At 44.1% G+C, this 22,831-nt stretch overlaps 2 protein-coding genes across 5 annotated transcripts in view; one reads left to right on the plus strand and one right to left on the minus strand.

The window, feature by feature from the left end:
- Positions 1–22,831, plus strand: part of KCNQ5 (potassium voltage-gated channel subfamily Q member 5) — a 255,585-nt gene that overhangs the window by 187,364 nt on the left and 45,390 nt on the right. For 3 of the 4 annotated variants that reach the window (XM_081857003.1, XM_081857006.1, XM_081857004.1), the window contains exon 3: positions 6,609–6,735. In XM_081857003.1, the coding sequence (XP_081713129.1) occupies positions 6,609–6,735 (127 nt within the window). Of the gene's footprint in view, positions 1–6,608; positions 6,736–19,144; positions 19,416–22,831 lie in introns of those variants that run through there. The other variant, XM_081857005.1, reaches the window with a different exon arrangement.
- MPV17L2 (MPV17 mitochondrial inner membrane protein like 2) lies at positions 17,513–18,394 on the minus strand. Its single transcript, XM_081857508.1, has one exon. It carries the CDS (start codon positions 18,177–18,179, stop codon positions 17,613–17,615), a length of 567 nt encoding a protein of 188 aa, XP_081713634.1. The 5' UTR covers positions 18,180–18,394; the 3' UTR covers positions 17,513–17,612.

The following is a 22,831-nucleotide window of genomic DNA, read 5'->3' on the forward strand; positions in this document are numbered from 1 at the left end:
CAGTGTGATTCAGCTGCAGAAAAGCTAATGCTATTGTAGGCTGCATCAACAGAAATATAGTATCCAAGGGAAGTAATAGTCCCTCCCTATTCTGTCTTGGTCAGACCACACCTGGAGTATTGTGTCCAGTTCTGAGTGCCACAATTTTATACCAATATTGACAAGCTGGAACATGTGCAGAGGAGGGCAACCAAGATTATCAAGGATCTGGAAACCAAGCCTTATGAGGAATAGTCATAATATCCAACTTTGGAGCAAGAACTTTTTGCTGAGATTTGAAGTCACAAAATATGCAGTAAAGTGTGAAAATATAGGCTGTTCAACCTTTAAAATATTCCCTCTGCAAGTGAGTTCCAAAATGCCCCCTTACAAGGTTTATTTCCAGTGTTCCCCCATTCCCCCAGCATAGGAAAAGACCAGACATTTGGTAATTTAAAAAGACCAGACATTTGGTAAATTAAAAAATTGATTACGTACAAACTCCAAAAGTCAGATACTGTGCATGTGCTTCAGAAAGTTGCACAAGCAGTAAAATTTAGCTTAGTTGCAAAGTTGTAAAAGTTCCTAGATTACTTGTATAGGAACTCAAGATTCAAGTAGGTAGCCATGTTGGTCTGCCGTAGTCAAAATAAATTAAAACAATTCTTTAAAAAGATAGTTAAAAAGACTCTTCTCAAAAACCTTAAAACTCCCTTAAAAGAATCAAGTCTTCAAAAAAGTTGTATGATCTAAGAAATTCTTTAAAAGAATCCTTCCAAAATAATTTTAAAATTATAATGTAGCACCATAGAGACCAACTGAGTAGTTTTAGGTATAAGCTTTCATGTGCATGCATACTTCTTCAGATACACTGAAACAGAAGTCATCAGACCCTTATATATAATGAGGGGGAGGGGGGAGGGAATGGGTGATTGGCTAATGGGTTTGGTAAGTCTGTTAGTGACCGTTAATGACAATTGGTTGAAAAAGAAAAAGCAAGAGATTTTTAAAGGGACAGTATGTAGATGACCAAGAATAGTTTTAGCCTTTGTAATGGGATAAGAATCCAATATCGCTGTTCAGACCAGGTCTCTCCGTAGTTTTCAGTTTAGTGATAAGTTGTAATTGTAATTCAGCAAATTCTCTTTCAAGTCTATTTCTGAAATTCTTTTGTTATAAGACAGCCACTTTGAGATCTTGTATTGAATGTCCTGGGAGACTGAAGTGTCCTACTGGTTTCTCTGTCTTGTGATTCCTGATGTCAGATTTATGTCTGTTTATCCTTTGGCATAAGGTTTGGCCTGTTTGTCCAATATAGACAGCTGAAGGGCACTGCTGGCATTTGATGGCATACACAGTGTTAGAAGATGAGCAATTAAATAGGCCTGAGATGGTATGCTTGATGTTGTTGGGTCCAGTGATGGTGTTGTCTGGGTGTATGTGGCAGCAAAGTTGGCATCTGGGTTTATTGCAGGCTCTGGTACCGGTTTCCATGTTAAATTTGGTTGTTGTATTATTGTGGGTGAGGAGTTGTTTAAGATTGGGTGGCTGTCTGTAGGCAATGAAAGGTCTTCCTCCCAGAACTTGAGAAAGAGAACTGTCATTGTTTAGGAGATGTTGTAAATCTCTGATGATGTGTTGAACTTTTTTAACTTGAGGGCTGTATGTAATTACTAGTGGTGTTCTGCTGTTTTCTTTTTTGGATCTGTCTTGCATCAAGTTCTCTCTGGCTTTGTTGATCCATTGTTTAACTTCATCAGGTGGATATTTTAGTTCCAAAAAGGTTTGCTGTAGGTCTCAAGAGTTGCTGATGAGAGCCATGCAGTTGAGCTGGAGCAACCAGCTCTAACCTCTTCATATGCTGAGTTTATCAGGTAGACTGGAAGAGAACAAAGGTTGATCAACTAGTTCCTCCCAAGGTGAGGGAAGTATATAGCTAAGCCTGGCAGGACAGCTTACTCTGTTGTATTAACCTCTTCATGTATTAATTATACCTAAGCGTGTTTGTTATATGAGGTGGGTTATCCCACAATGTCTACATACATTTCTGTCTCCTCTAGCTTTTTTTGGGCAACTACCTTAGCCACATGGAAATGGAATTGTCTCTAAGACCTAGGAACTCACTGTGCTAAAAAAACCCCAACCACAATTTCTGGCCATGTCACACTGTGCAAAACATTAGATAACTCCCATGCACCTGCCAATTTTCTGCCTTCATTTCTTTTAGTTATTTGATAAAATCTTTCTTTTAAGTTGGATTTAAAAGGTAAAGGTAAATACTTTGATGCAATTAAGTAAGGGGCTTTGGTGTTTGCTATTTTTCTAGGTTGGTGTAAAGCTAAAGGAGTGTGGGTTTCACTTTTAAAAAATAACATGTATGTTTATGCAAAATAAGAATCTTGCCTCTAGTAATGTAGTAGAGAATCTGAAATGGGAACTCTAGTTCCAGGCTGCCTTAAAACAAACCAGTATCAGACTTGAGTGAGAATTTCCTCAATACTTTTGCTCAGTACACATTTGCTTAGTGGCAAGCTCTGCAAATGATATGTCCTAATATTAGTACAGATTATACATCCTAAACTGAAAGGCTGGATGTTAACAGTATACTAAAGAAATATGAGTACACTGTTTCTTACTCTTTACAAATATCTTGGGTATTAGTCTAAGAAAAAACAAACAGTAGGGAGCATTAAGGGATTAATTTCACTTTTAGCTTTCCTGGTTGAGATGTCCTAGTAGTTTATGATGTGGATTCTAAAATATATGCTGTGTTATTAGTAGAATTTAAAACTGACTCATACTTTTCTATGGAAAAGGATTCTCCCCCATGTGGCTGTTTGCACAGTCTCCTTAATCTACCTCTGTCTTGCATGCACAGGAGCTCCAAAGCATTTTCCTTTTCTGCAAGGGGGTCCGTGTTCATTTTGACAGAGCAAAAATTCTACCTTTTCAAAAGGTGCCTCTTCCACTTATATGAATGGTGAAATTTGCTCACATGAGATCTTCATACACACACACACACACACACACACACACACAAAATCTCAGAGAACCTATGAAACTCCAAATCAGAGAGTACACATTGAGCATGTAAACTTGCTTTATAGGATTAATTCTAGGATTCTGTGCTTCTGTGAAGTGATTCTTTCAGCAAAGGGTATTTTACTGGGATTCCAGTGTGCTGGAATATATTCCATTTGCTTCAATGTAGGCACTGTGAATGTGTCACTTACCCATTTAAGTCATATTTGTTTCATTCCGATCCTACAATTGAAGATGACAAGATCATTTGACATGTCAGGTATTGTTGAGAATATTTACTGCTAGATAGATTCCATTTCTAGTGCTTTTCCATATATTTGCTTAATCTAATAAATCATCTAGATGTGATGTTACTGCTGCCATATAAATAGCTTAGGCTGGCCTAATGGGCGCAAGTTTTAAAAAGAAACTTCTCAGCGATCATGTGCATTGTTCACTTTGGCTTCTTAAAAAGCATTTCTGGGAACTTGATCATGACTTTTCCTTATTTTGTATCTATCGTGAGTGGGAACCTATAGAGTTTCTAAAAACAGTTTAGTAAAGTATATGAACCTCATCACTAAAATGACAGCAATTGCAAGGTACAGTGGTACCTCAGGTTACAGATGCTTCGGGTTACAGACTACGCTAACCAGGAAGTGGTTGCTCCAGGTTAAGAACTTTGCCCCAGAATAAGAATGGAAATCGCATACCAGTGGCAGTGGGAGGCCCCATTAGCGAAAGCACGCCTCAGGTTAAGAACCATTTCAGGTTAAGAACGGACCTCTGGAACAAATTAAGTTCTTAACTCGAGGTATCACTGTAGTAAAGTCCAATGAACTTGGTAGCCTGCCTAAATTGTGGCCCCCAGAGCACAACATCAAAGACAAAACTTCTATTCTAACTGATCAGGCAAAGGCAGTACCTCGTCTCTGAGAACACACTCAGCTTCAGAGTTGCTTAAAGGCAACAGAAAGCCTCAGTGATTTTTGAGTCCCTCTGAAGCTCATGGACTCCCTAATCCCAATTTCCCAATCCTCCCTTGCTTGCCCACTTCCTTCCCTGCCAGTAGTGCACATCCCAGTCTGTTCCTGGGCCCCATGAGAGGTTCTGCTTTGGTTCTGCTTTCTCCTTGACATCTCCTTTCTTCAGTTCTATCTCACCACGAGCCATAGTTTCCTTAGGCCCCTATTTTTAGCCAGTTGCCTGCCTTGCCCAACTTCCTCCAGCAATCTTTTTTCTCCCTTTCCAATAACATCCAGTCCCTCCTGTGCAGTTAGGAGATTTCTTTGCACCTGTCCTTGCTCCAGTTTCCTGTCTCCAATGCAGTGTAATGTCGTCAATTCTGGAGAGTTTTTAATGTGAGTTTGACTCTTATTTGCTCCAGCTTAGCCAACAAGGGGGGGGGGGAGCCTTTTTCAACCTGCAGACTGCATTCCCTTGTGGGGGTGCCAAATGTAGGTGGGACCAGACAGACGAAATGGGTGGGACAGCATATGTGAGTCTTAACTCTGTAGAGTAGGCTACATTCCAGCCGGACAAATGTGAGACATTTATGCAAACAAGAGGCATTGTCACTGCTCAATGAAACTTTCCAACCAGGCAAAAGTACTGGAAGAGCCAGAAAGGAGTGCGGTTTGGGGAGAGGAGATGTGGCCTGGGGAGATTTATGAGAGTCAGATAGAGAGGCCTATTGAGCAGCATTCAGTCCCCCTCCCCAGCTTGATTTTTATTTTATTTCGTAAAATTTATGTAGTGCTTGATTGTACAGAGAAACCTCAAGGTAGTTTACAGAAAGGGATGGTCTCCATCCCTGAGCTTAGCCAACCAATGTCAGAAGCAGGCATAGGCAAACTCCGGCCCTCCAGCCATTTGGGACTACAATTCCCATCATCCCTAGCTAACAGAACCAGTGGTCAGGGATGATGGGAATTGTAGTCCCAAACGTCTGGAGGGCCGGAGTTTGCCTATGCCTGGTCAGAAGCTTCAGAAGGTAGAAGCACTAAACAAAGTAGGCTTTAAAGCAAATGGGAAAATGCTATGCAGCTAATAGCTATGTTTTAATAAATTAGCTGGCCATCATTATTCTCTAATCAACAAATAAGCGGTGCTTGCAAAAGGTAGCCTGTTTAGCAGTAGATGGCTGCCTTCAGTTGACTGATTAAGGAAGTGTGGTTTCTTACAGAGTAAAAACATGAGTGATGTATTGAGCGGGGGGTGTGTGTTAAAAGGTGGGTCACCACTTTCTTTGCCGATAATTCCTGTGCTCAATATATTTTTCATGCTTGCTTACTAATGTGGTCCTACAGCAGTCCCCATCCTGTAAGGATAACAAATTAGCCATCTGATACAGAACAGCTTTATCCTGGACATGGAAATGTTTTCATCTGCCAAATAAAACATAAATCTTATCCTCTGTTTCTTTGACAAACTGCTTAATAAGCTTTTTCAAATACTTTTGTCCGCTGAAGCTAGCTCACGAACCCTCAATCATTTCAAACCAACACAAGTGTAATGCTGATAACCTGGAAGCTGATTTCTGTTGGAAGTTGTGTCACTGTACATCTGTTTTGAATATACTTGTTCTGACCCTGACTATTGTGAGGCCTTGGGGCAAGTAACTCTGTGTGTGTGTGTGTGTGTGTGTGTGTGTGTGTGTGCGCACACGCGCACAAACACACACACGTATTAGAATCCTACCTACACGGATCATCAAAAGCATGGTCAAATGAAAATGGTTTTAGAATGCTTCAGAAACATGCTTGATTGGAGTAAGTCTTCATCAAATGGCAGCTGCATTGGTGCTGAGCCCGGAGTCAACAATTTTAAAGTGATTTAAAGGTTGCACCAGAGCGTAACTGTTTCCCATGGAGGGGAGGACTAGGAATGTGGCATGTGCACTCCGTCCTCCCTTCACACGCACTACAGCAGGCTTCCTCAAACTCTGCCCTCCAGATGTTTTTTTGGCCTACAACTCCCATGATCCCTAGCTAGCAGGACCTATGGCCAGGGATGATGGGAATTGTAGTCTCAAAAACATTTGGAGGGCCGAGTTTGAGGAAGCCTGCACTACAGTTTGTCGTGACATCTGAAAAGGCAAACTAGTGGTTTGAGCAAGCCCTCCCAACCAAGACAGCGAGATTCAAGCACAAACAGCAAATTGTGGTTTCACAAACCAAGAAGTACATGCAAGGGGGAGAGGAAGTGCAAGCACCACTTTCCCAGACCTCCAGCTGCTGTTAGTTGTAGAGGTGAAAAAGATGGTCCAACACAGTACAATCTGCACAATCCCATGCAAGTGCTACCTGTCCGTAGAAAACAAAAGCATGTAAGAGAGAAATGTTCCAGGTTTGCCATCTCCCAGAGAAGCTACTTTTCTACGTGTAGGGAGTTGGAGGTTGGTTTTTTTCAATCTTCTCCCTATAGTCTTGTGTTATCTTTTTCAAAGCTTTTGATGTCACATGCAATGCAATCCTTTAGCTTTTACAAAAACCCAATTATATTTCAGCTGCTTGAAATTGAATTAAGCCAGTACCAACAAGTATTTGCTTCTGTTTTCTGTGCTGCTGACTTCACTGGCTGTATTTCTTATTCCCCCCCCCCTTTAGGAGTCTGTCATGATTGTTGTCTTCGGTTTGGAGTTTATCATGCGCATCTGGTCTGCTGGCTGCTGTTGTCGGTACCGTGGATGGCAGGGAAGGCTGAGATTCGCAAGGAAACCATTCTGTGTAATAGGTAAGTTTTTTAACCATAGCTAACCTCGTTATGAATTACAGCACTGTCACAGAAGGATAGGACTCCACTGGCTATTATTTTAATTTAGATCCTAGATTATATTTGGCTGTGCCTTTGATGGGTACATGGATTGTCCATAATCACCAATAGAAAAGAAAAAATATTGCTCTGGAATATGCATCTGGTCAGATAGATTATGGTGGCCTGCAGGCACCCCTGCAGGTATACCTGGAAGAAGCAGGTTATCTGGTCACATTTCAGCCTGGTTTCAGGCACAATTTTAGCACCAAAACAGCCTTGGTCACCCTGATCAATGACTTTGATCAGAGACAGGGGAATGCAACTCTATTGGTTCTCCATGATCTCTTAATGATGGTATGGGGAACCTTCATCCTGCAGGCCTAACTTAACCCAGCATTTGTTTTATTCAACAAAATTTATATACCACTTGATTGGAATAGAGTGTCTAAGCTGTTTACAATAAATATTTGGCCTATGAGGTCGTTCCTCCCCAAACCACACCCACCTGCGCTGCATCTGACATCACGTTGGTCTTCAGCTTATGGGTTGGGACCCACAGCCTGATCCAAGGTGGGTCACAGCAGGAACAGTACCACCATACCAATATATGATAAAAGAAATGGGCTCCCAAATGTAAAAGTAGGTCCTTCTTTAGTGTGCTCCTGGTTGTGCATTGGCAAGAGAGGCTTGCTGAACTGGCACTAAGAACAAACCACCTGGGATCAGTGTTTCCATGGGGATCTCCATTGTGCAGCCAATTCCAGCAGAAAGTGGAGCTTGAAGTCAGCACCTTTTAGCTGATAGGCACGGACTTCAACACTCTGGGATTGGCCGTGCTAAGAGGTTCCCCATAGGCAACTCTGAAGCCAGCTGACCCTTGAAGGAGCTTGCAAAGAGCCAAGTAGAGCTCTTGTAAAGCCCTTTGTCCCTTGCAAAGCGCCCTCCCTACTCAGTGCTTTGAAGCAGTGCACCAAAGCAATGCACACAACTTTTTTTTTTTTTGCCTTGCCTAGCCATAGAGCAAATATTTCAGAATCAAATGTCCCAGGAAACATGAATGTCATGCAAGAGGGATTCATTCAAGGAGATTAATTCATGTTTGTTCAGTTTACGCAGATCAGTTTCCTCCTCTGGCTTGGGGACTTTTCAGGGGCAAAATACTCCCCTTCAGACTATATATGTCACACCAGCATTAGGTCTGGGAGGAACAAAATGAGAAAGTGGCATCTAAGGAATTAATAGTATCTATGCTGATGCCTGCTCTCAGGGTAGTAACCAACATTTGGACAATTTCAGAACTTTTAACATTGAAATTTTGTCAAAATAAAAAGCTAAAGCAAAAACATTTGCTTTTTTTATATAGTGTGATATGATTTTTTTTATCATATACACATCAGGGACATATACATCAACATTTATTAAAGCCTTTCCTCAGATTATGGAAAAGAGACTAAGTACTGTAATATTATGATGAACTATACAGAAAATCCCCAAGTTGCAGTGGATCTTCCATAAATGCTTACCTACACATAAAGAAGAAAGGTATGTTAAATGCATTAGCTTCTGCCAGTAATTACAAGATGTAACTATTTTGTTGTTGTTTCTACATTTTTGAAATAAAACATTATTATTTTTTTAATAAACCCTGTTCACCCAGGCATTTTGTGATTGAAGGATATTGTTTCTGGCAATTTTTAGGTTATAAGTTGTGAGGATACTTAGTTTGCCTTTAACTGGGCTTTTTTCTCGCATTGTTTGCTGCCCCAGGGCTTCATTGGGAGGAATGTTATTTTTTATCAAATAAATAAATAAATAAGTTGTCATTACTGATGTCATAGATAGCACGTAAGATTGTATATAATTTCATTTCCACAAGCAGCCTATGAATAGCCCAAGTATTTGTGACTTCTAGGTTCATTGGCTTTAAATTCCAGATTTTAACCAGGACAATGGAATCTCTCTCTCTATCAGCACTTTTAGTTGCATTGGTTATCACTTGGCTTTAATCTTCATAGAACATAGGGAGCTGCCTTATACCGATTCAAGCTACCCAGTGCGGTATTCATTATCCATATGCCTCAGTCTTCATTATCTATCTAGCTCAGTACTGTTGGCAGTGATTGGCAGTAGCTCTCCAGGGTTTCAGACAAGAGGTCTTCCCAGCCCTACCTAGAGGCATCAGGTATTGAACCTGGGATCTTTTGCATCTGAAGCATGTGTTCTATCGTGGAGCCGAGGACCTTGCCCCATGAATCGCTCTGTTAGTGGAATGGGAAGGGAAGCAATTTTCCATGGTCCCCTCCCACAGTAAATCTACCAAAGAACAAAATAATAAAAAAGGGATTAAGAGGTTTTCTCAGTATGGTGAAGGGTGTGTATACCATATCTCATTTGTGTAGTCGTGGTGGAAATGCTTTGTGGGATGTGTGTGCAAAAATGGGGGGATCAAGGATGGTCAGTTGTTGGGGGGTAGTGAGAAATGGGGTGTGTTATCATCTCTGATTGAACAGGTATTCGAAACATTTCCTGTAAAAGTCTCTGTAAAACCTGTGAACAGAGAGAACAGTAGGGTGAGCAGGCACACTATGGGCAATGATGCCTCCATTATATCACTTTGGAAAATAAAATGATGATCTGCCTTTACAATCAACCTCAGAGTGTTTCTTTCCTTTGCCATATTTTCTGATGCAAAACGCTGCTATCAACATGTTTTCTGGATTTGAGAACAGGGAGAGAGATTGGCAGTTCTGATGAAAGAGATAGTTAAGACTGCACCTTTGATTGTACCCCATATTATAATTTATAGGTAAGGAACCATGCTTTTGAAAGACCATGTGTACTTGTGAGCCTTTTTTTATTCCACGTTTTGCTCAAGTCTGAATTTTTTGGCTAGTGTTCTGAACTGTTATTAGTTACTGTAAGAAGGCAGAGCCATAACCATTCCATTTCTGGGTAGTCCCACTAAATTTAGCAAAATTATTCTGAAGTAAATGTTTTGTTGATTTGCACACTTAGGCCACAATCCAGCTAAGAGCAACATATGCACAAGTGCATCACTTTCACTCGTTCTGAATTGCTGCCTAAGTTCCTTCCTTGGCGATTTATAGTTTTCCACGTTATCTCTCTCTCTCTTAGTAGCTGGTGTGCAATCGTTTAGATGGTTCAGTCCAGAAATTCCTGAGCAGAATTATCCACTAGATCAGTGTTTCCCAACCTTTTTTGGGCAAAGGCACACTTGTTTCATGAAAAAAATCTCGAGGCACACCACCATTAGAAAATGTTTAAAAAATTAACTCTGTGCCTATATTGACTATATATAAAGTAACTCTCTTTAATAGGAATCAAATAAACACAAAGAAAGTATTTTATAATTACTTTATTATGAAATAGTAAGTAAACAGAAATATGAAAAATTATAAAATACTTTATTCAGTGCGCCTTTTGTCCCTCTCCTCGAAATGCTCCAACTCAATGTTCCTCCGCGGGCTGGCCATTGGAGAGCCGTGTCGCCCACACCGCAGCCCAATACAATATGAACCCTCCCCTCGCAAGCGGCAACCCCTCCACACTCCCCACCTTAAGCCTCCACACGCGACCTGCCCAAAGAGATGCCTGCCCGCGCGCGAGGGGATCCTTTACCTCAGCATCCCGCCAAAAAAAAAAAAAAAGAGGGCGGGAGACTGCGGTCCCTCAGAGGCTGGGCGTTAGGAAGAAGCAGCCGCCTTCATCCAAGCAGGAGCAGCAGCAGCTGTAGCTGTAGTAGCGCCAAGCTGTGCCGGGGACTCCGTGCCCATGAGGGGAGGGAGGGGAGAGAGAGGAGAGGCAGCAGGTCGCCCTCTTAAGTCACGCGCGCGCAGGCACCACCACGCATCCCTCGCGCCCTCTCGCAGAGCCCCTGCTCAGCACCTCCCGCCTCGGGGACGCCCGTCATGAGCCGCTGAGAGGCCGCCAAGCCTCCAGGCTGCTCCCATTCAGCCTTAGGCGCGCGCCCGCCTCGGGAAAAGCAGTGCTGGGAGGCGGAGAGAGAGAGAGAGAGGACGCCGCTGGCCGCGTCCCACCCTCAGTCAGTCGGCTCGGAGCTACTGAGGAGAGGGAGGTGGGGACGACGGCGCGTCTGTTCCGCTCGGGGCCAGCGTGCCCCCGCCCCCCTCTCCAGAATCCCCAACTAAATACGATGCGCTAAGGGAGGGGGGAGAACCCACCCACAAAGAGGACGCCTTTCTGCAGGGCGCCTAAGGCCTCTCGCCGCCCGACTCGCCCGCCTCCCTCCCACGGCACACCAGGCAACGTCTCGCGGCACACTAGTGTGCCGCGGAACACCGGTTGGGAAACACTGCACTAGATCACAGATAGCCCCTTTCATAAGGCTGCCTTCCATGAACAGAAGGACTTCTTATATCTGTGCAAGGGCTGATCCAAAGTGGAATGCTAAGATTGGGGAGTCATGGGCTTAATTCATATTGCTAGAGATTTGGGGTATATCCTAGAAATGAATAAATGCCAGGATTTGGGGTTCTTTGTGATATGCAGGGAGAATATAAGCTGCAAGGGGATTCCTGGGCAGGCTGAGGGAAGAGCAGAGCTGTTAGCATTACAATAGCCATTGAAGGTCTTCAACAACTCCTTGCCCCAGGTGTGACCAGAGACTGGATATTTGGAAGGTTGCCAGGGTAACTTCTCTGGGGGAGGGCTCTGGCTTCTGAGAAGAAGAAAGGGAAGATCCATCTTGGTGAGGGTGAAGGAAAGACTGCCTGCAAAGCTTTGGGCCATGCTGTAAGATCTGAATCCCCTCCAAGCAGACAGAGGGTGTAAGTAGGTGAATAAACCCTATTTCTTAAAGCACAACAGTCTCCACCGTGTCTTCTACTCTCAAAAGGGACACAAGACCCCGTGTGTGTGCCTGAGATCCCATGCACCTTTGCCACGGCTTGGCAGAGAGAGGGACAAGCGCCGGGCTTTTGTAACACTGGCGTTAGAAGTGGGATCTGTGTTTCCTGGAGAGAAGGCCTAGAAGTCAAAAATGGAGGAAGGAATAACAGCGTCTTTGCAGTTGAAGCTGATGCATGAGCACCAAAGGCAACAATGGGAGCAGATGCGAGATGACCATGAGCAGCAGTTGCAGCAGCAGCTGAAAGTGTGGGGGAGAAGTCTCCAGGGAGAATAAAGTGTGACTCCATGCCAAGAGCCAGCGGCCGAAGAAAAAGATACCAAGCTGGCTGAAGCTGAGGAGGGGCTGCTAATTGATATCTCTCTTACTCTTGGGGTGCAAGTGGTGGAAGAAGAAAGCGCCCCAAGAAGCTACACCTGATTAACCCTTGGAAACCAGCTGTGGAGGATGGCGAAGAGGACAAGAAAATAGAGGTGCCTAAGAACTTGCAAGGGGTACTGCTATTCAATCTTTCTACTTCCTGGGTGCCTGCTGTGGAAAAAGAGGTGCAGGACAAGAAGGGCTGGCTGAGTTGCTACTGATATTGCCTGGCAAGCTCTTGGGGTCAGTATCTCTCAGCCTAACCTTCCTCAACAAAATGAGGGACAACCATTCCTAGCTGTTCTTGGAGGCAGCTGCGGGAATGCAGATGTAATAAACAAAATAGATTAAATATGAATATGCCTGACACAGACAAGGCTACAAATGAGCCTCTCTCTTACCTTGCGCATGCTGATGCTAAATTAATTGAAATATTAATTTCTAATTAAAAGCATGATACATTCAGTTTTGAGTGTCAGGCTTTGTTTAAGCAAGTGTATCATTCCCCCCCCTTTTAAATAATTGTGTGAATTTAAAGTCCTCTCTACTGACAGAACTGTTGTAGCTAATTAGAAAATTCCTTTAGAGGTTATGTGTATATGGGAAAGGTGGTTCTCCGCTCCCTGCCCCCTGCCCCCCGCCCTTTCTGCTTTATACCTCACTAGATAATTGTTACCTTTTCAGATCACAATAGATGAACTTATAAGTTTGAGCAGCAGCATTCATGCATTTATAATAGCAGAATGGCACGAGAGTCTTCTTAAAAGCTTATGATTATGATGCTGGGTGCTTTATTTTAACGGGCGTTTTAACCACATTCCCAACTTCTTGCTATCATCCCCTACGTGCACCACCTGATATTAAAACAGCTGGCACGTCGGCTGCTAATATTATTATGCCTTTCAATTGGTTGCATTTGTGTTCAAGCGCAAATTTCCTAGGTCAGCTGCTATAGTAAACAGGTGGGGAGGTCAATGTGGACATGGGTGGCTTATATGATAGTGCGACAGACAACAAAGCACCACTGAAGCGGGGGGGGGGGACTGGATGCCCTTGGGAGGTTGAGGCACAGCGGGTTTGTTCCTGGGGCTGAGTTTACAACTGTTAAGTGGTAGCAGCACCAGCCATGATGCTAGTGCCCCACACTGAGTGATGCTATCTTCGCAGCTAGTGCACATCAACACACACACACACCATACCTTTAGTCTGCTATGTAGTAAAGCTCTTTAGTAAGAGTCTCAGGTTCCAGGTCCCCCCAACCCTATGTACCAGTGCCTTATAGTGGACTCAAGCAGCCCACCAGCAAACTACTACAGAAGCTGTTGCTGTCTGCAGATTTCTTGCAGAGGGTACATTCAGAGGGTCTTTTTTTCCACACTCTCTCTTCTGCATTCCTTATCAGTCCACCAGAGTATAGTAATTTCAACCCAAGCCAGTACTTCTGTTTAGCAAATTAGTCTGCATGGCAGTTCTGCTTGCTCCTATGCTAAAGGCATGCATCACTGCACATTAATCTGTTTTGTAAGCTATTAGCAAGCTATTCTTTAATCCTTCAGGTGTGTGTTTTACCTCTGATCTGTGGAGACCTGCAAGCCCTCACCAGAACTAATTCAGTTCTGGGCCATACCTTCAGGACAAGAGGGCATTTGAGAACCAGCCAGCGTACCAATCATGTCAGTATGAAGCTGGGGAAATCATCCTGCTGTAGGAGGATCCAGCTGTGAGGTTCTTGAGGCTGTTCATTCCCTGCCTTCTGTTCCTTCCTTCTTACTGATTGTTGAGTCATGTTGTGGGTTTCGTGTTTTTGAAAGAAATGCATTATCTTTCCTGAATTGTGACAAGCGATTATTCTTTATTCCATTCCTTTAATGCTCCCCAAATTTAATTAAAGCAACAACAGCAACTTTAGCTTGTGAGAACAATCCACCAGGACTATCTCCTGTGCAGTTGCACAATTGAAACAGATTGGAAGTGGGCAAGAGAAGAATGTAAGCAGCTCTGATGCTCTCACCAACACAGGGCTGTTCATGAAGAAATAAGCAGCTGGAGGCAGAGATGATCCAAGATGTTTTGGTGCTTGAGTCAGAAACTCAAAATTCTGTTCCCCAGTGGCAAGCACATAACAATAAACTACATTATTGGCCATTTTAATTACCCCATTTATACCTCAAAATCTGCTTCCTCACACTGCCTAGGGGTACGGACCAGCCCTGCCCCTGTGCTTATGGGTGAAAGGGGTGCAAATGTTTCAGATGCTATTGTTATTTTTCCAGCCAAGAATTCCTAAATCAAGAGTAAGGGTGCAATCCAGGCTCTGGCCAGACATAATGGGACTGCCATGCTGCTCCCACCAGGGCTGAATGTAGTGGGCAGCCAAATTGCTGTGGATTTGCTTTGGCAATTGGGCTCAATGCCGTCATGTGATGGCAGCAGGGCCAGCTCAGCATTCAGTGGATACTGGCCTGGCTCAGCCCCTCTCTGACCCTTGAATACCCATTTCAGTGATTTCCATAGGCTGTTGATAGTGGGGACCTTGCCAATGGTACTCTCACCCGCACATGCGGCAGGCAAAATGGGGAGCTCCACACTAGCTGAGTGATGCTGGCATCTCTCTCTGGGTGGGAGTCAGCATGGGTGATCAGAGAGACATTTCTGCCCAACCCAACCCTGTGCAGTCCAGCAAAAAGTGGGTTTGGACTGCAGTGTTAGTAGTTCAAATCTGGAAAGAATAATTTGTAGTATGTCCCCAAGCCAGAGGAGGAGACTGAGCTACATAAACTGAGCAAACATTAATTAGGGCAGGGGTCAGTAACCTAAGGCCCATGGGCCAGAAGCAGCCCATGGAGGTCGTTTGACCGGCCCACGAGCCGCCCCAAACCGAGCTGCCCACTCACATGCTGCACGGCGTGGGGACTCGCTTCTGCGGCGCCAAAAACCGGGTCTGCACAGATGCTGAAAATCGCGAGCAGGTGTGCTCACACACGCATGTGGTCCGGCCCATGGAAGGATCTCCGTGGGACCGATCCGGCCCAGGCAAGATAAACCTTGCTGACCCCTGAATTAGGGCTTACCCACATTTACTTTTCCTCCTGTCTTTCCACGCAAGGACTGCACTTTAAAGCTATATGTCCTGGCGCCTTTTTCTTTTTGGAACTTTCCCTGCAAAAACCTGCTCTTTGGCACCCAATCAGAGCAGAGCAAATGTCAATCCATGGGAAACCCAAATTGACGATTGCTGCAATTGAGCAATAAAGCATGAGTTTTTGTGGGGAAATCTGGGGATGGGGGGGACGACAAAAAGCTCAAACCCAGAGCTTTAAAGCAGGACCTGTGCCTGGAAAGTGTGGTGCAAAAGGTAAATGTGGATAAGCCCTCTGTTTCCTCGAACAAAGCTCTATTGCACTTTGTTTCGGTTTCCTGGGACATTTACATCTGAAATGTTTGCCTTATGACTCAGTCTAGGCTGAAAAAATTCTGAATTGTATACATTTCCTGGGGCAAATCCCCCCCCCCAATTATTTAAGTCCTTTACACTGTATGTTTACTCAGAAATAATAACTGGGTGGTGTTCCAACCAAATTGTTGCACTAGCACAAGGATTAGCACCAGCTCAAGGGGACTTCCCTCTCTCGCATGCACCACAAGCAATCTCCAAATCTGCTCTGGAAGGTTGGGAGAACCTCCAGAAGAGATTTAGGGGGTGATGGGAGAGGAGATGGGAAGAACATTCCCTCACAAGGAGAAATCCTTGGGCTGATGGAACGTTCTCCTGAGGGCTACTTTCAATACAACCACTTGCATTCTCGGTTTTTAACCTCTCCTGTGCTTGTACATTTTAAAAATGATCAATTAAGGTAAATGTCTTTGAGTAGTTGCTAATAGCTGGAAAAAGGCATATACCGTATTTTTCGCTCTATTGGACGCAGTTTTTCCCCTCCAAAAATTGAGGGGAAATGTGTGTGCGTCCTATGGAGCGAATGCAGGCTTCTGCCATATCCGCGCGCAACCCCTCCGGCAGGGAGAAGCTGCACGGGGCTATGGCGTCTTTAGCCCTGCGCAGCATCTCCCGGCAAGGAGAGGCTGCAGGGGGCTAAAGGGGAAGCCAAAACAGCGAGCGGGATCCATCCTGCTCGCTGCCTTGCTTTCTGCCATAGCTGCGCGCAACCCCTCCGCAAGGAGAGGCTGCATGGGGCTATGGATTCTTTAGCCCCACGCAGCCTCTCCTGGGAGGGAGAGGCTGCAGGGGGCTAAAGGGGAAGGCAAAGCAGCGAGCAGGATCCATCCCGCTCGCTGCCTTGCCTTCTTCCATAGCTGCGCGCAACCCCTCCGCAAGGAGAGGCTGCACGGGGCTATGGATTCTTTATCCGCACGCAGCCTCTCCCTCCCTGGAGAGGCTGCAGGGGGCTAAAGGGGAAGGCAAAGCAGCGAGTGGCATCCATCCCGCTCACTGCCTTGCCTTCTTCCACAGCTGCGCGCAACCTCTCCGCAAGGAGAGGCTGCATGGGGCTATGGATTCTTTAGGGAGAGGCTGCACAGGGCTAAAGGGGAAGGCAAGGATCCATCCCGCTCGCTGCCTTGCCTTCTTCCATAGCTGCGCACAACCTCTCCGGCAGGGAGAGGTTGCGTGCAGTCTGTACGCTGCTCTTTGGTGCTGGGGGGGGGAATATTTTTTTCCTTGATTTCCCCCCTAAAAACTGGGTGCGCCCTATGGTCCGGTGCGCCCTATGGTGCGAAAAATACGGTAATTTTTTGAGATGAATGAATACAAGGGAGTCCTTTGTTCGGTTTAGAACTGGATTCTTAACCTAGTCTTGTGTACAGTATTTTGAATAGTTGTTTCTAATGGGTTTTACTGATGATTTTATCATTTTATTCTGTTTGTAAACCATCTTTAAGGGTTTTCTTTTTACAATCAATCAGTATATAATTTTTATGAAATAAATGAATTATGTTTAATTTTTTAAAAATATACATGGGGAAACTAGGATAGGGAAACATTATTCTACCTTGCTTTTGTGAAAAGGACTGCAACCAGTGCTTTTTTTTCTGGGGGTACTCCAGGGAACGCAGTGCCTTTCCCCCCACATGTTAAAAGTGTGGCATTTACAGTGGTGCCTCGCAAGACAAAAAGAATCTGTTCCGCGAGTCTCTTCGTCTAGCGGTTTTTCCGTCTTGCGAAGCAAGCCCATTGATGGCTTAGCAGATTAGCGCTATTAGCGGCTTTTAGCGGCTTATCGTCTTAGCAGATAAGCGGCTTAGAAAAAAGGGGGGGAAGGGAAAAAAACCCGCAGGAACTCGCAAGACATTTTCATTTTGCGAAGCAAGCCCATAGGAAATTTCGTTTTGCGAAGCACCTCCAAAACGGAAAACCCTTTCGTCTAGCGGGTTTTCCGTCTTGCGAGGCATTCGTCTTGCGGGGCACCACTGTACTGTAACAATTTCATAGTGAGTACCGACACCTTTTTATCTAAAAAAAGAAAAAAGCACAGACTAACAATAAAATTCCAAGGGGGGGGGGGCAGCATCAAATCTGTTTGTATTTTGAGCCAACACAGTCCAGAGAAGTATACTTGTGCTTCACTTTTCTGCTTCCAGTTCCTTGCAGTCCTCAACTTCTGTGTTTGAGATATGAAAGATATATGTTCCACCCCAAGGTCACTACATTCACAAATAGCACTCGATAGCGAGGGGCAAGAAATAGGAAATTGACCATCTGAGCTGCTGGCCACACAGTGAGCTCTGCTAAGAAATACTCCGGGAATTTCTCCTTAAATTCCTTCCAGCTGGCTGCCACAGTGTGACCTTGAAGTAGTCCCATTGTCATGAAATACCAGCACCCGAAAAATGGAGCAAAAAGCTGATCTATTGTTACCTTGATGATGACAACTTTGATGTGTCCAAGTCCTTTTCTCGGGGTTAGTTTGTCTACCAAGGTGTACCAGTAATGTAGGGGCGGTCCCATGGTGCATCCCGTTATAAACATGTGAGATGCACGTTCAACATCCCACTTGTGTTTGGGATTTTGCCTTCGTTCCAAAGACTGCTGGACTAGATCTGCAATTCCCAGCAATAAACCGCTACTCACTGTATTGGTAATGATAAGGTTCCGCCCTCCAAACAATGGTGCGTAGAAGCGGGCCATTGCGGCTAGCTGTTGTATAATACGGGCCCGCATCTTCCTCTCTTTCTCCTCTGAAACAAATGCATGCAGATCCGGTAACTATGTTGAGAGCATTTTTCTGAACTTTCAGCCTTGCTTTCCCAGACTGAAGGTATTATTTTTCAGGGGTGGTTGCATTGTGCTTTTAGGATTATTTCATTGCGAGGACCTGAGGAAGAATGATGTTACAGCAGGCATGTATGATGAGTCACAGGAAATACATCATAGTATTCTAGTGAAGAATTTTACTTTTGTGCTTTATTATGATGTCATGGCTGATCTTCAGCATCTTGCACAGCACACACGTAGCAGAAAAATAAATTGCATCAACTGAACAGGTACATGTAAATATAGCTGTTTCTTACATCACTTAAGATGAGCAGTCCAAAGAAAAGAAACTTTTACTTTGCTTACATCCTTTTTATTTCAACAGAACATAAATGCACTTTATCTTAATTGGGCCCTTGATTGATGACCCTGAACAGGATACCTATAAAGTAGTTGCTTTTCCACTAAAGAAAGCATACAAAACAACTTACAATCACAAACAAACAAAATAACCTTCAGCTTTCATTATGAAGACCTATACAAAGCAAATTATAGCAAAGTTTTTAGAGATTCAAATTCGATATAATAGCATCCCATTAAAAACAACTACAATAAGTTGGAAAATAGCTAGGAAAGGTTTTCAGAACTTCCTGGCTATTTCAGGTGAAAAAATGTTTTCACTCTTTTCCCTGACCACTGGGCTGCTGCTGCTGCTGCTTTGTACAATCATTTGTGGTTGTGTAACCCCTCTCTACCCACCTCCACACCCCAAAAAGAAGAGAAGTAGCCCAGTGGGCCTTAGGTGATCTTACCCTCATAAAGGAGTGGCTCTCACTTTCAGTTCTGGAGGAGGATTTGGACGTACATACAGTAAAATGCAAAATAAGCAGAGCCATTTACACTTTTAAAGAAAATAACATTTGGCATCCGGGGGGGGGGGGCAATGGAAGAGTGCACCTTCGGGGGTGAGGTCAAGCTGTTGGAAGCGTCTGCTGTGGCTGCAGAGACCGATGCGGAAGAGACAAGTTTTGTTGCAGCTGGGGCAGATGAAGGCGTACAATTGTGCTTCTGCAGAGGCACCATGGCGTTTCCTCTCTCTGTACTCCTCCCAGCAGTCATTTTGCCTCCGGTCCATGCTATGGATAGGCAACCTGTCTGTCTCCAGGCACCGCAGTTGTCCGCAAGGGATTCCTACGTGGCAAGGTTGGTGTTGCCAGCCTTCATGTCACATTTGCAGACCTCTTTATAGCACAGAGTTGGTCTGCCAGCAGGCCTTGTACCTGACGCCAGCTCACTGTAGAGCATGTTCTTGGGAACCCGGCCATCTTCCATTCTGTGGGCATGACCAAGCCAGCATAGACGTAGCTGAGACAGGAGTGTGAACATGCTGGGAATGTGGGCTTGGGAGAGCATGTATTTGTTTGAAATTCTGTCCTGCCACGTGCAGCAAAGTGAACTGGGCTTGGAAGGCATTTGGAAAATAGAAGAGCCAACGTTGATAGATGGGCTACAGAATTCCTTTGCTAGCTAGAGCTTTCAAGAATTAAAAAGCAAGGGTGGGGCCTGGCAGACAAATCTGGGATTTAGTCTATTATACACAGGTAAGAATAACATCCATTATTCTAACTACTTTTTGTCTCCTGCCACACCTATGTTTGCTTCTGGCTATGCCCTGCATTGGGATGTGGCCACAAAGGCATGCATCCTTCAGGCAGAAAATGGTTTCCCACCCAGTTCTATGTAACATGCTGCAGCAATGCAGGTGGGAAATGACCTATTTGTGGATGTTTCATATTCCACATAACTTAAAATACCTTAGAGTAGGTCCATTGATACTCATGAATCTGAGTATGGCTTTGTTGGACATCATCCTGTGTGTATTTCTGTAAATATGTACCTGAAAATGCATGTAGTGTTTAGTTGGTATAAGCATATATTTCACTATTTTAATATCAGAATAAGAGATACAACTGAGGCAGTTAAGTATTTTGTTGGGCCAGCTTGCTACAGCATAGGAATATGCAATCCTTTGAGTCACTAACATCCGCATATGCACCTGGAGGTAGGCTGTATGAACTCTGTATTGATTTGTAATGTTTTGTTGGGTCTCTGGACCGTAATAAAGATTGTTGTTGTTGTTGTATATGCACACTCGGAGGTGTTTAAGACAGTGCTTAAGCTGGGGAGAATATTATCTCCTGTCCTTTTTTCTCTCTGTCAGGACAGGTGAGGGAAAAGCCTGAGGGAGTGGGGCAAGGAAGATTTGCCTTACTTTGTCAGGCTGCCTCCTTGCAACTGCAGGACTGAGGTTGACTTTAGGGGAACTTGCTTTAAGGGGATATTTTAAGTGGTAGGGCAGCCCCAATAACTCACCCATCTTCTCCTGAACACCCAGTAGATCCATCTACCTGGGGGAAAGTTTTGTTTTGTTGTTGTTGTTGTTTTGCACTCGGTGGGATTTACTTCTGAGCAGAAGTGTCTAAGCTTGTTGTCAGTAAGCACCACAGGCTGGATTTTCCTGGATTTGCCTGTGTGCATGAGCCAAAGGGGTAGCAGTTGAACTCAGCAACGGAAAGTGAAAGAGGGAGCTGGCTGGAACTCAGCTTCCAAAATGTTCCCAGTCTTCACAGTGTCTGGGCATGTTCATTGCTACTGCCTCAGATTTGCTGAGCTACTCCAGTTTGCCTTCCCATAAATATGTCTCTTTGCAAGCCTTTGAATTCCATCTGGCAGGATGGGGACTTGTTATCTTTTAAAGCAGAGGTGTGGAACCTCAGGCCTGGGTGCTGAATGTGGCCCCCAGACCTCTCTATTTGGCCCCAGGCCACATCCCTCATTAGCCCTGCTTCACACCTCAAGTGTTTTTGTCCGGCTGGAATATGTCCTTGAACTCTGAACATGCCTCTTGCTTGTCTAGATAGTGGACAGGGCAGTCCGTGTGTGTGGAATTGTATTACACAAAACTATATTATACTTTTGCCTCTGGACCTGCCCACCACTGGCACATGGTCTCGAGAAGGTTGCCCAGAGGGAAATGAGGCCCTTGGGTGAAAAATGTTCTCCACCCCTATTTTGAAGCAAGTTTGGTTATAAAAATTTGAGGGCTCTGTAATAGCATCCCATGAGTTGTGTGAGGCTGCTGTCGGGAGGGAAAAGACCATCCGCTTACCAGCATACATGGCAATTTTGTGGACTCCTACAGGCTTCTTTCTATCCTGGATTATTTATTTCAGCCAATTCAGTTTAACAAGTGGTCTGCGTTTTCCTTTTAACACAAAGGGTTGTGAATCATACTCAGGGGTAGAGGCATTGGAATTAATGGGCATGGATTTACTCTGAGTAGAACTATGATGACTTACAAACCAAGGTGAATAGCTGTCCCCATTTGGGGGGGACAGACCAAAAAGCAATAATATTTGGGGTAATGGCCTCTTGAAATTGCTTTCTTCCACGATATTAAAGGTAGTTTGAAGTGCATTGAGTGCTAAGAGATGCATTCCAAAAATTCCCATTGAGTAGGTAATTCAAATATAGCACCCTTCCCCCCCCCCCGAATTTTTGCTACCAGAGAACACTATTATTGTATTGCACAGCAATAGCTCAAATCAATTTTCACATCCCAGTCCAAGTTGTTACTCAGGATTATTATGAAATCTAAGCCACTTTAGTTTCTTATATCATAAAACACTAAGTTGTCTTGCAACTTGAAACAAAATTGTAAAACTGAAGAGGCTGGGTAATTAATATTTCCATGTTGATAATTAACAGGATTTCCATCCAGAGAGTATTCTATATGTTCCTGAGAACTCAAGAGACTTTTTGGCTAAAATGACAACATCTGCAAAAATCAAGACAGAGCCATTTATTCAGAGAATTTCCTGAAGATACCTTGCCAATTACTTTTTACTAGTAGGTGATGATTAATCATAACTCGTCTGGCTTTAAGCAGATAAATCCAGTTTGTTTAACAGAGAAAAATGGCTCCCCTTTATTACATACACAGCCCAACAAGACAGCAACAAGAATCCACCAACAGCATACAAATCAATATGGCTAACCTGATCCAAAAACACCCACCCACCCCACTCACACACAAAGTTCACCACAGCCAATCACAAACAAACAACCACACCCTAGGCCAACTCCAACCTGCCTCACCACCAAAGGAAAACAAGCGAACAGCAAAGAGAACCTGCACAAACGATGCTGACACAAAATCCCAAACATACATTAAGTAAAATAGAAACATCGCCATCCAACTCCACCCCACTCACCATGGCTCCCTCCACCTCTTCCCCCCTATTCTTCCTAATGTAACACTAATGTCTCAACAAATGAAACTGATCTGTAGAAAGAAGAGACATTGCACATACTTTTGTAAACCAAGAAATCTTTAATAAAAAAATGTTTTTTAAAAACAGAAAAGTGCTACATGTAAAACATCTAAAAGTAAATGTTGGGCAGGATATAGGAATCTGAACACTGTTTTGACATACTTTGTTTGTGCAAATGGAAGGGCAGTAGTTTGCATGAATTGTTTGTGGTTACTTTGTTTTGCTTGATGACAAGACTATCATCCAGGAAAGGGCTATATTAATTTTCAGTGGTGTTGTTGCATG

Source organism: Podarcis erhardii, assembly GCF_964252035.2.
Source record: "Podarcis erhardii genome assembly, chromosome: 3".
NCBI lineage: Eukaryota > Metazoa > Chordata > Lepidosauria > Squamata > Lacertidae > Podarcis > Podarcis erhardii.

What these genes read in the sequence shown, in the direction of transcription:
- MPV17L2 (XM_081857508.1), bottom strand. Translation starts at nt 18,179, where the DNA reads ATGCGGGCCCGTATTATACAACAGCTAGCCGCAATGGCCCGCTTCTAC.